Source organism: Pinus tabuliformis, chromosome 2_2 (genome assembly GCF_031772625.1).
Source record: "Pinus tabuliformis cultivar Carrire ecotype Pingquan chromosome 2_2, CPIR1, whole genome shotgun sequence".
NCBI lineage: Eukaryota > Viridiplantae > Streptophyta > Pinopsida > Pinales > Pinaceae > Pinus > Pinus tabuliformis.
The window spans coordinates 331324494-331341354 of NC_142300.1; the positions used below are offsets into that span (position 1 = coordinate 331324494).

Here is a 16861-nt window from a genome sequence, read left to right on the forward strand (position 1 = left end):
AGTACTCTCTGTTATGGTGGAGGCCCATGGCTCTCAACGCTCACCCTACAAGTTCTAATGTGGCCCTCTATAGGGTTTGGACCTTGTATAGGGAGATAAAACCCCAAAATGTAGACCCACCTACAATCTTGCATAAAATCCAATGCGTCCCCTCGCCCTCTAATACAACAAATCATTAGAGTAATCAAGTAAAAAAGCTTACAAATCATGGAATCAAGTGGGCAATTCATGGTGGCATGCCCTTCCAAAGTGGCCTTTGGCATGTATAGGTGTCTCCAAGCTCAACAAGGGGGTTAACCAAAGAACCTATTAAGGTGGTTTCAACCTTTAAAGGGGTGACATGTCCATGGTACATCCATCAATGGGTAGGTGGCATGTGATATAGTGATGAGACGGAGTGGGGATCAGGGGAAGGCTCCGAGCCACATGTCATGGTACAAGGGTAGCTATGATGAATGAAGCCCACACTTGGGTATATGAGTGTAGGAGGGAGCAAATCATGGTACATGAGTTACCCCGGCCATTGTTTTTCCACCCTTCTTCAAATGCCTTTTGCCTTTGATTGATTTTTCTTCATAACTACTTGGGACTTCTAGGGGATGAGAGTATGATGTGTAGAATATAGCAATAGGTACCCCCTTTTAAGGTGGGTAGCTCGTTGCCCACCAAGGGTTGGGACAACCATGGGTTCCTTAATGTGGAGGGGGCTCATCTAGGATCCATAGAAACTAGGATGATGGTCATGAATGAGGGGTGGAGCTCATGTTTGGACTTTGCCCACGTGCTAAATTTGTATGTCCCGACCATCTTTTGCATTTTGTAGTACATTTCATGTTGTAAGTGGCCAAATTATGTTTTTTCCTTTCTTTTTAGTTGCATCAACCTCTGGGCATCGTTCCGGGTCTGACCCAAAATGTGGACAAGGAGAGGGGGAGGCTAACCCTATGTGGACCCAGTGGTCACATGTGGACCCGATTGGGAAAAGTGATGAATGGGGTTAAAATGAGGGGAGGGGAGTGATGTATATAGTGTCGGGAAGTAGGACCACGCAACCAAAATCAATATTTCCCATGTAATGCCAGCCTTAAATCTAATGGTCAGTAAAAGAGATCCCACAAGACTAACTACCGAATCAAGCAGAGGAAACAAGAGTACAAACCTAGCCCACTCTTTCCGCCAAATCCCCCCACCAATCCATGCCCAAAAGTGCCCATGATAGGTGAACAAAATTACTCAACTAAACCAATGAAAAGTCATACCTTTGGGGTCAGTAGGCCCACCTTCAAACATGCGATCAAAATAGATGGGTGAGGGACCACAGGGTTGGATCGGGTGACGGAGAAAATGGCCCATCGAGCTATCTGGTGGCTGCTGGCTGCCAGCTGAGGACTATCTTGGAGAAAAATTTTCTCCTAGGAAGATCACCCACAAAGTGGATGGTAAAAGCACCAATTGCGGATCCTAAAGGGCACATTACTAAGGCCTTGTGTCATTTATCAGTCTTCAAACCTGATTGATCCCTCTGTTGTTACACTCTCTGTAGTCCGTTCTTGCAAAACAAATGGATAAGTCAATGGAATTGAAATAGTAGAGAACCTAGATGTGAATTCTCATTGGATGCTCAAGTTGGAGTATCTACTTCGAAAAATAGTATCATTGTTTAAGGTCAAGAAGTTGTTGCTTCAATTTGTGTCTGCTCTTTGCTTGGATGATGATGTGTCTATTTATAATCTTCTTTGTATTGCAAATGTTGACAATCAGAGTAAAAGTTTAAAACATGAAAATATCTTGCTGCTGACCTCAGTTTCAAGCTCAGTGTGGCGAGCACTTCCTACTTTCATAGCTGCTGTCTTTTCTGGTCTTCCACGGATCAGCATGAATTCCATTTGTTTTTCGCACCATTCCTGCATCAAAAAAAAATCTTATCATGAAAATGATTTTGAGCTGCCAGCCAAAAAAACATAAATAGTGCCACAGTTGTTAGGTTTCTGTCACAAACTTCAAGGGTATTTACTATTTATGTCCCAATTGAGTAATATGCAATGTGCTAGTAGATGTACAGAATATATTATAGGTTAAGATTGAATCGAAGGCAAATAAGCTATGCAAATGACCTGGAATGCTAATAATCAAAGGCTTAGCTATACTTTGCTGGGAACTATTGTAACCAATGGAGAGTAAACCCCCTTGTAGATTGTTCTGGAAATATGTCCTTGTAGTTTTCATTTTTTACCTTCTCAGAGATTGTGAAAACAAAATAAAAAGAGAATTGTGCCTCAGGCGACACTGTCTTCTCTCAAAAACACAAAACTTACTAGAAGTGAAGATCTTTGAGACACAACAATGGAAGTTCACCCAAGAGAAACAGTGAAGAAATCCTAAAAGGAAGAGACTTTATCAGATATGTAGGAGAAGATGAACAAACAATTGATGGAATCATGCCGCAAAAATGTTGGAGCAGCAGCTCCATAGAAAACCAAAACTGCTGTACCAAAAGAACATGGAAATAAAAGATATAATACACATACAATATTCAGTGAAACAGTTTCAAGAAGAAAAAAACAGGTCAGCTTATCATATTCATATTGCATATGAGAAGATAAATTTCAACATTACAAAAATATTCCATTTAAGCATCTGCCTCCCTATCTGTTGAAGTTCATATTTTAAATGGTACGTGTCAGACATAGGTGAGCATATGATGCAGACTAAGTAGCAAAGCATCATTCCTTGGCACACATTGCAATAGTTAGGACAGCGGTCCTCCTCTTGGCATCTAATTAGCACCACAAAGAGTAAAACAATTCCCAATAACAAGGATATGAATGAAATTAAAGGAACTATCCACCCCAAAACTATGGCAATTCTCAGTACTAGCTACAATAGAGACTAACTAATACTGTCAATCATATATATTGGCATGAATTTGCCATATCCCATCCTACCTTATGATGCTTTGACTCATAGAACACGGTATATGGATTAAACAAGAAAACTTGAAAAGAAATCCACAACTTTTCATGGTGTTTTGAACTAGTGTAAATGAAAAACCCTGCTCATTCCTTGACAGCTTGACATCTCCACCAATGTTCTTTATCTAATACTTGTGAAACTCAAAGAGTCAAACCTAATTCATATGAGAGAGAAACTTCTGACATGGAGCTTGTATCTATACAAAAAATGTTTCCAACACAAAATCTTTATTGAAAGTCTTGGGAAACCCTCTTGGAAATATTGTTGTCACTGATGTCAAAGACAAGGGGAGATTACATATGTCCAAGATAAAGATTGGAAAATGAAAATTTTTGGAAATATTATTTCTGGACTTTTAATGCCCAATTTGGATACATTATCTTTGAAGGCATTTTTACTCTAATTTCATAGCTCAAATTGGATCATAGGATATATGGTTGGAAAGCTTATTCCGAGACCTTTCCAACGGTATATGGCACTCCTAACTCCACAGAAATGAGAGGATATGGAAGATTTCATTAGGATGACCCAATCAAAGTACCAACTAGTTTTACAAATCAGCACCATAAGTGAGCGTACAAACACTATAATTTGAATACCATCCATCCAAGAGGAGATCTGAGGTCGCAAGAGAAGCTAAGGAATAATTTTTGGGGTGAATGAGTTAGCTTGGCATTTTCGCTATAACTTTTCTTCTAGATTGTTTCAGACAGTGAAACTTGGAGGCGCTAAAGAGAAGATCATCATGTATTTGTGGTTAAAATTTCAGACCTTGGTTTGCTTATAATAATTCCGGAGATAAGCTCTAATGAAGTTAGGCCTCTTAAATGCTCCTGAAATCTTCTCCAAACAGGTCAGCTTGGTATTTTCGCTATAACTTTTCTTCTCGAGTGTTTCGGACCGTGAAACTTGGACAATATAAATAGAAGATCGTGATATGTCTGTGGTTAAAATTTCAGACCCCAATTCACTATAATTTTAGAGATATGGTCCAAGGAAGTTAGGCTTCCTGAATACTCATAAAATCTACTTCAAACATGTCAGGTTGGTATTTTCACTATAACATTTTACCTATGATATTTTAAAAGGTGAAATATGGAAGAGACGGAAAAGAGATCTCAAGGTACCTGTGGTAGAAATTTCAAAGCTTGTTTTGCTATAATTGCTGAGATATGGTATGAGGAAGTCAGGCTTCCTAAATGCTCATAAAATCTACTTCAAACAGGTCAGCTTGATATTTTCGTTATAACTTTCTTTTTGTGATGTTTTACACTGTGAAAATTGGCAGAGACAATGAAGAGATCTAAGTGTACTTGTGATAGAAATTCCAGACCTTGTTTCAATATAATTTCGGAGAAATGATCTAAGTTAGTGTTCCTGAATGCTCCTGAGACATACTTCAAATAGGCCAGCTTGCCATTTTTTCTATAACTTTCTTTCTAAGATTTTTTGGAATGTGAAATTTGGATGACAAAAAGAAAAGATCTTTAGGTACCTGTGGTAGAAATTTCAAAACCAGATTTGCAAAATTGGATATGTGGCATGTTGTGAAAGTTCGTTCTTGGAAACAAGACAAAAGCAACAAGTTTTGGGAGAAGTAGACCTAATGAAGGAAGAAGCAGGAGGTAGACCCAGTGAACGCAGAAGCAACTGACAGACCTAATGAAGGCAAAAGCAACAAGAAGATTTGGTGAAAGCAGAAGCATCTAACAAACATTGTGAAGAAGGTAACAGACTCAGTGAAGTACGTTGGTGCCTACAAATATTTGCAACAAAGGGGATTGTTGTTTCTTGTAGGTGTTGATTTGGGGTAGCATCGGATGTGCTCTAGCCATGAAAATTGGTGGAGAGGCTAAAGCACATGAGATCTCCAAGACCCAGAAATGGTTTGGACAGATTGTACACAGTTTGGGAGATATTAAAATAATTAATATATTTAATGGAGTTCCTAAGTCTAAACTTAGGAAAAATAAAATATTAATGGGTACTAATATAAAATTGTGTTAGAAGGTTCCAAAAGTCATGGATCAAGCCAAATCTAATCTTAGCCATTGATTAGAGATTTAATCTCGGTCGTTGAAAGACCAACGAGAGTGATCAGTCATTCAATTTGCTAAAGCGGGGTTGCTAAGCAAAGTCAAATCAGTGATCAACAGCGAGAGGCAGTGAGTACTAGACAAAGAGGCAGAGACTGTCAAGAGACTAGCGCAAAGGTAGAGAGCGAGAAGCAGTAGCCAGAGCACGCCACGCAGAGCCCAGCAGAGACAACGCAGAGGCCAGAGGGACTGCGTCATCCACGCAGAGAGTAGTTGGAGTGACGCAGAGGGTCCCAGAGGTTGCGCAGTGCCTCAGAGGGCTAATGCAAAGGCCAAAAGGGCCAACGCAAAGTCGTTGGAGAGGGTTTCATGGGACAGGTTTTCTAAATACCTGTTTCTGAATAGAGAGGTATTGTTGCCAGTTATTTTTCTCTATCGGGTGAGCCAATTTGGCACCCAGTTGTACTCAAGGAAATACTGCATAATAATAAACCCTCAGAATAGTTGCACCGGTTTTCCCGCATTGGGTTTTTCCGGGGACATTTGTCCAAAAATAACGGTGTCACTTGTGTGTTTGTTTTCTTTCAGCTGATGATCTATAGATGTTGAGACTGTATTGTGTTTATTTCGTTATTTATATGTTTTAAATAACTTGTTCGAATTTAACAAGTAGAAGAAATAAACCAGAAGAATACAGATTAAATTTCTAACGGATAGACTTAGAAATTTCAACATGGTATCAGAGCGTGATTGCAGATCACAGGAGAGTTGAAGGCATCAACTAAGCAGAGCATTTGCAGCAAAATCAGTTGTCTTGAGTGACAGAAGTTGATCCTTGCAGAAGCAACAGAAGAAGGGTTGACGCAGAGGGACTGTGTCATCAGTCCGGGCCAGAGAGAGGCCAGTGCAGAGGCTGAGGAGGGCAGAAAGAGGCTCACGCAGAGCCACGCAGAGACCAAGAGGGTTGACGCAGTGGCTGAGGGAGTTGTTTTTTCCAATGTCGGGATTGCGCAGAGCCTAGAGGCTCAATCCTTCAGTTGCTGGGGCATAGGAAGTTGTGGGCAGTTTGCGGGAGCGAAGCTAGTGGGGTATTGTGCTCAGAACAGTACCTAATAGGGCAAAACCAAGGTAAAGGGAGTTGCTACCAAGGCGGATTTCTAGCCAAGGAATCTGGATCAATGTTGTAGGTGCATAGAAGATCGGAGAGGTGCAACTTGACGATTGGCAGGAGGATTTCCAGAAGGGAAATCGGGACTCAAAGGGAGTCTAGCAGAGAACTTCCAGGCGGGAAGTAGAGAGACTCAGCAGGAGTCGAAAGGAGAACTTCCAAAGGGAAGTAGAGAGACTCGGAGGAGTCGACAAAAGAGCAGAGAGATGGCCGTGAATGGGCTGAGGGATCAGGACAGGCTAGACGGGGCATCCAACTTTGTGGTTTGGAAGGCCAAGATCCTGTCCATTCTAGATAGACATCGCATCAAGGGCTTCGCCTTGAGAACAATGGCTATCCCAGTTGACCTGGCAGCTAATGAGAAGTACGAGGAGGCAATGGCCAAGGCAAAATGTGTCATCCTTGATGGGGTCAAGGATCATGTGGTCCAACATATTGCCGAGAAGGAGACAGCAAAGGAAATGTGGGACACCTTGAAGACGTTGTACCAGCATACTTCCGTGCAGAGGAAGATGTTACTTGAGAATCAGTTGCGATCATACCAGATGCAGAAGGGGGAGCAGATAGATCACTTCCTTGGTCGGTTGAAGGAGATCTGGGACCAACTGACTTCCATAGGAGCCACGCCGGATGAAGAGATGATGGTAAGGACCGCACTTAATGCAGTCTCTGAGGAGTGGGAGACATTTGTCCAGAGCATACTGGGCAGGGCAGATCTTCTAGATTGGGAAGAATTGTGGGTGGCTCTTCGTCAAGAGGAGATCAGGTGGTTGAGCAAGGCAGGAAGTAGCAGCAAAGGAGTTTGGATCAAGAAGGAAGAGGAAGAGGATGCAGCTCTAGCATCTGCGGGAAAGCAGGAGAAGAGGAAGAAGAAGGACCTCTCCAAGGTCAAGTGTTTCCACTGTGGGGAACTAGGTCATTATGCGAACCAGTGTCCGAGGAAGAAGAACAAGGGAGAGGCGTCTGACTCTAAGGCAGCGCTAGCGAAGGCGGAGAAGGAAGTCAAGGAGGATGATGATTGTGCCATGAGTGCTCATGTACCTCTAGATAAGAGGTGGGGAGACATCGAGTTGTAATCAGGAGGACTACAAACGATGAGGGGCAGGATCCTTGAGGTACCCAACCTCTTGGATTATACCTTGCTAACGGAGCCCCGAAGAGGAGTAGCAGGACTGGCGGATGTCGGTAGAGACGGATGCGGATGAAGCGACAGAGAGTGCTACAATGCAGGAATCCCCGGGCAGCGCGAGGCTAGTAGGCTGCAACAATACGAGAGGCACGGAGAGTGTTGCACCAGTGCAGGATGGCACAAAGAGGTGTGCAACGATGCGAGATGCAGGAAGTTGTTGCAGCAGCGCAGAGGTCAGTAGAGAGAGCACTGGTTACCGGCAAAGGGAGCTTCAGCATCGAGAGTGTTTCTAGCCTGACAGAGATGTCAGAAGTTGGGTGGATCAGTTACTTACTTCTCAGTAACTAAGTTGCAGTGCAGTAGCAGTTGGCAGTAGCACGATGCAACATGATGAGAGGGGGATGCAGTGCAGATGCAATGTTGGGAGGATGGACCAGTAACAGCACGCATGCAGAGGGAGTTGTCGTATGAATGCAACAGTGGCAATGGCAGGGCCATGGGCAGCAGTACAGGATACAGCAGTGTAGAGGATGTTGGGCAAGAAGGCCTAGCATCAACACAGGTACCAGTGCCAGATAATCAGAGTGATGCTCATTGAGGAGTATTACTAGAGCACAGTCCTCGCTAAGAGGGAGTGTTGATTTGGGGTAGCATCAGATGTGCTCTAGCCATGAAAATTGGTGGAGAGGCTAAAGCACATGAAATCTCCAAGACCGAGAAATGGTTTGGACAGATTGTACCCAGTTTGGGAGATATTAAAATAATTAATATTTTTAATGGAGTTCCTAAGTCTAAACTTAGGAAAAATAAAATATTAATGGGTATTAATATAAAACTAGGTTAGAAGGTTCCAAAAGTCATGGATCAAGCCAAATCTAATCTTAGTCGTTGATTAGAGATTTAATCTCGGTCGTTGAAGGACCAACGAGAAAAGTATAAGAGGAGGCTTGAGGGTCAGTTGGAGAACACACCAGAGTGATCAGTCATTCGATTTGCTAGAGCGAGGTTGCTAAGCAAAGTCGAATCAGTGATCAGCAGCGAGGGGCAGTGAGTACTGGACAGAGAGGCAAAGACAGTGCCAAGAGACCAGCGCAGAGGCAGAGAGCGAGAAGCAGCAGCTAGAGTAGGCCACACAGAGCCCAACAGAGACAGCGCAAAGGCCAGAGGGACTGCATCATCCATGCAGAGAGCAACTGGAGTGACGCAGAGGGTCCCAGAGGCTACGCAGTGCCTCAGAGGGCTGACGCAGAGGGGTTTGGGGCTGACGCAGAGGCCAGAAGGGCCAACGCAGAGCTTCAGAGTCGCTGGAGAGGGTTTCATGGGACAGGTTTTCTGAATACCTGTTTCCGAATAAAGAGGTATTGCTGCCAGTTATTTTTCTCTATCAGATGAGCCAATTTGGCACCCAGTTGTACTCAAGGAAATACTACATAATAATAAACCCTTAGAATAGCTACACCCGTTTTCCCGCACTGGGTTTTTCCAGGGACATTTGTCCAAAATTAACGTTGTCACTTGTGTGTTTGTTTTCTTTCAGCTGATGATTTGTAGATGTTGATATTGTATTGTGTTTATTCCATTATTTATATGTTTTAAATAACTTGTTTGAATTTAACAAGTAGAAGAAATAAACTAGAAGAATACAGATTAAATTTCTAATGGATAGACTTAGAAATTTCAACAGTAGGTTGGTGTCTACAAATCTTGCAGTAGTGGGAATTGGTGTCTCCTGTAGGTAGTACCTACAAAGCAGCAAAGGGGATCGGTATCTCCTATAGGTTGGTGCCTATAAAGCAATAGAGGGGATTGGTCTCTCATGTAGGTCGGTGCCTACAAAGTAGCAAAGGGGATTGGTGTCTCCAACAGGTTGGTGCCTACAAAGAAGCAAAGTGGATTGGTGTCAATTGTAGGTTGGCACCTACAAAAAACTAGAGAGGATTGGTTGTTGAGAAATCTAGGGGCAGCAAGATGAGTGATTTCTCTTACTTTGATAATTGCTTGTGATGACTTTTTACTTCTCTTAGTTAGATTCTCCTTCAACTTGATTATTATTGTGTTCCTTTCATCAAACAATTACCAAAACATAAAGAACAATGAGACAAGAGGACACAAGATATAGGCAATCAGCCAAGGCCAAAACCTCTCCCAATGAGAGGAAAACCCACAAGAATTATTCTCTTCTTATAGAACTTCAATTGATGAATTCCAAGACGTATGACCCTTGACTAAAATCTCCTCCAAGGCCAAGTCATAATTCCTCTTGAAAACTTCACTTCCAACAAAGTCAAACCAAGTCTCTTTGCTTCAAATTTGTCTTCTTATCATAAACTTGGACCTGCACCTTGACTGTGATTTTCGGCCCTTCTTACAATAACCCTATCTTGCACATGTGACAAAATCATGATTAAGACAGCTCCTCTTCTACTTCACTTGGGCAGTGATTCCTTCTCCAATGACTTGGCTTGAATATAAGTGCCTCTTCCATCCTTCGTTTGGTTCCTTGATTGACTGTAGTTCTGATTTACTATAGGTGATGAAATGCCCTAGCTACAACGCGCATGTGAGAGAGATTACCCAAGAACAGACCTCAGAAAATACTCCTTTTTCCTTGACTTGTCTTCTCCTTTCTTCGCTATGTTCTACACTTTTGATCGAGCTTCTTGTGATGTGATCAATGCCCTCCAAGGTGGATGACTAACCTAGTATATATAGGCTTCTTCTAGAGTCTCACAAGGGCGACTTGATCTTCTTATGCAGACCGCAGGCCGACTTGAATTCCTTTGAAGGTCGACTTGTTGTGACATTGTGATAAGGTCTTGGAGGATTTTCTTAACATTTTTTACTATAAAAAAATCTTCTTTACAAAATGTAACATACCCATATGAGTCTTTCATACATGACAATGACTCAAAACCTAGAAGCACTCAATGGGTGCTTGACCTAAAAATAATTTTTTCCTTGAGCATGAAACCCATGCCTCAAGAACAATAATAATAAATTTATTTTTCTCTTTTCATTAAATACATAAAATCATGATTACATATCTCATTATGAAGACCGAACCTAGTTACATATTTCAACACTCCCTATTAACTAGGGAGGTATTACTTGGACATTCTCATATCTAAAGAATTCTCATAAGAACAGTCATAATGGTAAGCGGTCTGTTTAGCATCATATCAACCAGCATTGTCACATAGCAAGGCCTTCACTAACAACTCTATCTCTCCACAAGATCATAGCACAATGCTAGCGAGACCAATGACAGACAGACACCATCATCATTGTCTCTCAAGGCACATACCCAACCCGGGTGTTCACAGGGTATGTCCTCCCAATACTATTCTTATCTTGGATTCCCAGTCTTCAAAGAATATTGGTCCTCTACGATGGATGCCCTACCTCATCCTCAAAGAGTATCGGATGTCAGATGTTTACCCAATCCTCCATTCTTTCTTCCAAAGTGAAAACAAGAATGATGTGTCTATCTCTCCTCATGGCCTTCACTGAGACTTACGATTGTCAGTTCTAGTCTAGTGCATGACACATGAAGTAGAGAACCATATTTGTCACCCGCTCTTAACCAGGGATGACCAACCCATTCCTATAAAAGGAATGTACCCGAGCTCCCTCTTAACCAGGGACTTGTCCAAGCTCCCGCTTAACTAGGGACTTGTCCAAGCTCCCACTTAACTAGGGACTTGTTTTCAACAACTCACTTGTTCTTCGGCCGAGATCATGGTACCTTCAGCTGCTTGAAGAGCTCCTCCTTTCGATGTCATGAATTTCATCTTTATCATTATGGAGTCTTCTTCTTTTTGGGACTTCTTCGTAGGGCATCGGCCATCCATCACTTTCCTTCACGAACCATGTTAGTCATGTCATACTCTTCCTTATCGGAAAGTGATCTAACCCATTCCTATAAAAGGAATGTACCCAAGCTCCCTCTTAACCAGGGACTTGTCCAAGCTCCCACTTAACTAGGGACTTGTCCAAGCTCCCGCTTAACTAGGGACTTGTTTTCAACAACTCACTTGTTCTTCGGCAGAGATCATGGTACCTTCAGCTACTTGAAGAGCTCCTCCTTTCGATGTCATGAATTTCATCTTTATCATTATGGAATCTTCCTCTTTTTGGGACTTCTTCATAAGGCATCGACCATCCATCACTTTCCTTCACGAACCATGTTAGTCATGTCATACTCTTCCTTATCAGAAAGTGATCTTCTAATCCACATCTGGCTTTTCTTCATACAGCCTCTTCCAAGTCATGTTTCCTTTAGGATCTTTCATCCAACAACATGAGTGTTAGTTGTAGGTGACATCTACAACTTTCTTTTGGTAGCCCTATACCAACCCATCCAAATGTTGTTCAAAAGTCAAAAATGAGCATCAAACAAAGTTACCTTTTGTGATGGCCCTTCATCATAACATCTGCTTGTAGCGGCATCAACATCCTGCATACATATTGACACATCTCCAAGATATTCAATGTCAAGGATCTCCTTTCTTTCCAGACTTCATCAAAGTCTTCATACGTTTTCCATGGAGATGTCATGGTCAATTCTCCTAGTAATAGGATTGTTAGCTCTGCTATGTTCTTCAGCAGTTGATGGATCTAAATAGGTGTTGAGCAGCGCTGGTTTGGTTGTATAAGGCTGGCAACGGTTTTTCATGCTTTCTCCTTCGTTTTCCCTTTTCTCCTTATAACTCCCACACCTCCATTTACACCTCCTCTTCTGTTCTCCTATTTCTCCCCTAACCCATTATTTTCATGTCTCTCTAGAGTCTATAGTCTTTTGTAAACCCCGCCTAAACCCTTTTTCAGGCTCCCGGGCTTCTTTTTGTTTAAAACCTATTAAACCCCGTTAACCCATTTAAATCCCGTTTAAACCTATTCTTCATTTATTCCCGGGCGCAAAGCTAAACTTAAGCCTTAGTGACATAACCCCGCGCATATAAAAGTTTATAACCCTAAGCTTTAATAAAGCCCGGGCCTGCCCCTCGCCTGTCATATCAACCAAAATGCATGTTAATTCTCCACCATCCGATCAACCTGCGGAGATCCAACGATTGACACTTCCCCCGCTCCGTGAACCTGCTCGGCTGTTAACCCGCGGGGAAGCGGTTTCCCCCCTGCCACATGTCGCATTTTCATTGGATCGCTCGCCCTCATACGGATACCGCCGAGCGCCAAAAGCGGTGCGGGGAAACCGCTTAGCGCCCTTCCGGTACGGTCCCCCGCTTGTTAACTTATGCACAGCTCTCACTCCCGATAGTCGTCCGATCTTTCCCGCTGCGATTTGACGGCCCAGATCTGTCTCCGCTCGTCTTTCCCGATAGCGCCCTTCAATCCAATCTCCACCGTCTATTTGTCAGATCCAACGATCAGTGTTCATTCGCAGGCCATCGTCCATTTTCATGCATTTTTCAATGTTTTCGGCCTGTTTTATGCGCGCAAAGAAGGAAGAAATCATCCTGTACACTGTGCATTGAATTCTCAGCAACCACAGTTAAAGAGACAGCACGGCCGAGAAAGGAAAGTACTGCCTCGAGCAGTTGAATTCATTAATCAGTCATGGAGCCTTGTACACATTACATTCCATATGCTCGGAAAGGACAACCGAGCACCAGAAAAGGTCAATTTATTCATTAAGACCATCAGATTGTAGCAGACAAACTATCAGAAGAATTAATATGTATGGGTGGTCCATTACGACCCCTCCTCGTGGAACTTAGCAAAGTGTTTTTGTAAACAAATTTTATATATACCCAGAAGAAAGATGTAAAGAGGTTGATGAATGTCATTTTGGTGTAAACTTCAACTTCTGGAGACTGTAACTATTGTGTAACCTGCAGCTTCTGGTCTGCATTTCTAGCTAATACAAGCTTCTTTTGTTGTTAATTGCTCACTTTCCACTTCTTCTTCTTTGTTCCAAGCTGTGCCTGTGTTGCATTTATTCATGTGTTGCTGATGTTTAGTATTAGAGGGGCTGTCATCCCACCTCTGTGTTAAAATCTAGTTAGTTTCATTGAATTTGTATGCAGGTTTCTGTTGTTTTAATGTCAGAGAGTTGTCATCCTGTCTGTGCATTAGGAAATAGATTTACAGACTTTTAAACTAGTTGCAGCTGGCCATCACAGGGTCCTGTGCATCTGCTGGTGTGACTAGTATTCTCCATCATCACTTTTTCTTTAAAATTGTGAGTAATTGGTGGTCTAAAGCCTTGTAGTCTGGGGGTGTTCACCCATGTCTGGGGTTAAACATAGTAGAAGTGGTCATCTGGCTTGAATATGCAGCATTTCTTTCATTCATCCACCAATTTTCCAGCATTTTGTTGAGTTTGTAATGTTCCCAAGCATCTCTGATATACAACCTAGGAGATTTTCTTGAGGTGATAACATTAATTGGCACCGTTGCCGGGGAGAAGAGAATTGAAGCTCAGCTTCCCTGGGAGAACGACACAGCTTCAAACTTTGATGATAGACAAGGTTTGAACACAGTTTTTTGTTGTAATTATCTATCTGGCGACTCCATTGGAGGAAGACCATCCTTTGGTGACTCCACATTGAAGTTCTGGCTCAGTTTGTGAGACATACTCGAAGAAATCCTTAGAAATCACCAACTAAACCAGTGCCTAAACCTGAGAGGACTGTTAAATCGAAGAAAGCATCACAGAAAGGGGCATCAGGATCAGGTAAGCCTAAGAAATCTCATGCACCTCTGAAAGATAAAGTGATTGTTGAAGGTATACAGATTGAGGATTTAGAAATCAGCGTTGTTAATAAGGAAATTCCTTCAGAGATTAATTCAGCCCCTTGTGCAGTTAATTCCCCTTTGAATCTCAGTCCAAAGAAAGGTTCTCATTCAGTCCAAAACATCCCTTTGTCTCTACCATCCATCACATTACTCCCTACCATTCAATCTGCTAGTATTCTTCCAAATATTCCAATCATGGCAGGACAGCAAGCACCTACGAGGATTGAGAGAATTGTTGCTGCTAGATATGGACCTTTAGTCTTGCCTGTTCCTTTAAATCCTATGCCTGTGGGAGAATATCAAAAATATATGCCTAAATTCACTGGAACAGAGGGAGTAACAGCAGAAGAACATCTTGAAGCTTTTTACAGTTATGCTGATAATTTAGATATAAGTGAAAATGATGTGTGGATGAGAGTTTTTGTCCAGAGCCTTGATGGAGAGGCTAGGAAGTGGTTTAGAGAATTGCCCCAGAGATCTATAACTGATATTGAAGCATTAGATGATGCGTTTTTGAAGCAATGGGGAGATAAAAAAGACTTGTTGTATTATCATACTGAGTTTGGTAATCTGAAGAGGAAAAATGGTGAATCTTTCCCTGATTTTAATAAAAGATTCAATCAAATGTATAGTAAGATACCAGCTGAGGTAAAGCCTACTCCTACCTCTGCCAAACTCACTTATGCCAATGCTTTTGACTCTGATTTCTGCCTGTTATTGAGAGAAAGGAGATGTGCTACTCTAGAAGATATGCAGGATGCAGCATTAGAAGTGGAATCCAATATCATGGCAGCAGAAAAGTTAAAAAATCAAGCTGACAGAAGGAGGCAGAGAGCTCAGGCTTCTACTTCTTCTACTTCATCTTCAGAGCCTAAATTGGACAAAATGACTAAGATGATAGAGTCATTAGCTGCTGAAATTTCTAAGCTGAAAGTTGAACAGAATTTAGGGAAAACAAGGCACCAGAACACATTTGCTCCAAGAACCCCCAATCCATTCAGAAGAGCAAATGAGCAGTTACAAATAATGCAGAGGGGTGAAGATTCAAAAGAAGATCAAAAAGTTAAAGCTCCTTTCCAAAATGTAGTCATGGAGGAAGAACAATTTGAAGAAGATGAGGATGAAATTCACTGCATGGAAGATAAAGGCAGCGCTGCATTTTTGACTTTGGCCGCTTATGAAGAGTCTTTGTTGCAGGAACAAGATAGTCAAGAATGGGATAGAAAAGTTGTCCTACAAGCTGAACAGCAGCAGAGATATAACCTGAGGTCAAATGCAAAGAATGTCAAAGAAAATTATGCCCAAAGGGCTGCTATCCAAACAGAGTCACAGAATAGCAGGCAGAGAAAACTAGCAGCTGATCTAGTCATCCTCAAAGCTCCAGTTCAAGAGGTAAAAGGTTCGGATAAGTTACCTTCTTCTTTCAGCTTTGAGTCAGAAGTCCAGAAATTGAAAATCTCTGTGCCTCTGGTAGAGTTGGTAAAGAGTGAAGTATTTAGAAAGCCTATCCTTGAAGCCCTTAAGCTAGAAACCACACAAACCTCCACTGACTCTGTCAATTTGCAAGATGACAAGTCTACCATTGTGCTCAGCCCTATGATTGAACCTGCTGATAATAACTCTCCATCTTTTTATGTCTCCTTAACCATTCATGATAAAATCCTCCACAATGTCTGCTAGACACAGGGGCCAGCCACAATTTAATGCCTAAAGCTGTCATGGAAGAGTTAGGCATTGATATCACTAGACCCTATCATGATTTATTTTCTTTTGATTCAAGGAAGGTGAAATGTCTTGGATTGATTAAAGATCTGGCCATTACCTTAACTCAGCTGCCCATGAAGAGTATGATGATGGATATTGTGGTAGCAGATGTCCCTCCTAAGTTTGGCATGTTGTTGTCCAGAGGGTGGATTAAGAGACTAGGTGGGACATTACAGAATGATCTATCTTATGCCACTGTCCCAGTTTTTGGAGGAGAAAGTAGGAGATTGTACAGAGAAGCACAGTTGGCATACATTATCAGTGATGAGAAAAATCCTACAAATCATCCTATATATGCAGTGGACACCGATTTTGGAGCATGTATTCTCGAAATAAAAGAATCTCATAAGGCCATAATGCAGATCAGGAAACCAACAGTTCAGGCCGAGAAAGAGCAAGGAAGTCAGATTTGGGAGTTGTTCTTTGATAGAGCATGTTCCAGGGAGATTGCAGGAGCAGGGGTGGTGCTAGTATCTCCACAACAAGAAAGCATTCAACTGTCTTTTAAGCTAGTTTTTCAAGTCACAAACAACATAGCAGAATATGAAGCTTTGTTGTTGGGCCTTAATGCAGCAAAAGACAAAGGTATCAAGAATCTAAAAGTGTTTGGAGATGCTGATTTAATCATTCAGCAAGTAAATAAAACATTTCAAGCAAAGCACCCAACGCTAAAAGCATATAGAGATGAGGTATGGAGAATCAGAAATTGTTTTGATAATTTCTGTATTTCATATATTCCTAGAGCCCAAAATCAGCTTGCTGATCCCTTGTTGTTTCTGCCAGTTTGTTTATACCAGTGTTGTTAAAATCGCGATTTTATCGTAAAAGCGCGATTTTTTCGTTTAGCCGATTCAAATCGCGATTTTTATACATAAAAATCGCCACTTTTTTTATAACGATTTTTATCGAAAAAATCGCGATTTTTTATGTTAAAATCGCCAGAGGCGCGGGCAGCGGGCGTTTTATATAGAAAATCGATTTTTCTTTTATTTCATTCAGCAGTCCGCGCGGAGGAGGAGGAGAAGAAGTGAG

The 16861-nt window shown here is 41.9% G+C and overlaps 1 protein-coding gene across 2 annotated transcripts in view; it reads right to left on the bottom strand.

Annotated features, from left to right (window-relative positions):
* Positions 1–16861, bottom strand: part of LOC149192623 (exonuclease V, chloroplastic-like) — a 210594-nt gene that overhangs the window by 176563 nt on the left and 17170 nt on the right. For both annotated transcript variants that reach the window (XM_089404657.1, XM_089404656.1), the window contains exon 2: positions 1800–1904. In XM_089404657.1, coding sequence (XP_089260783.1) covers positions 1800–1904 — 105 coding nt within the window. The remainder of the gene's footprint in view (positions 1–1799; positions 1905–16861) is intronic.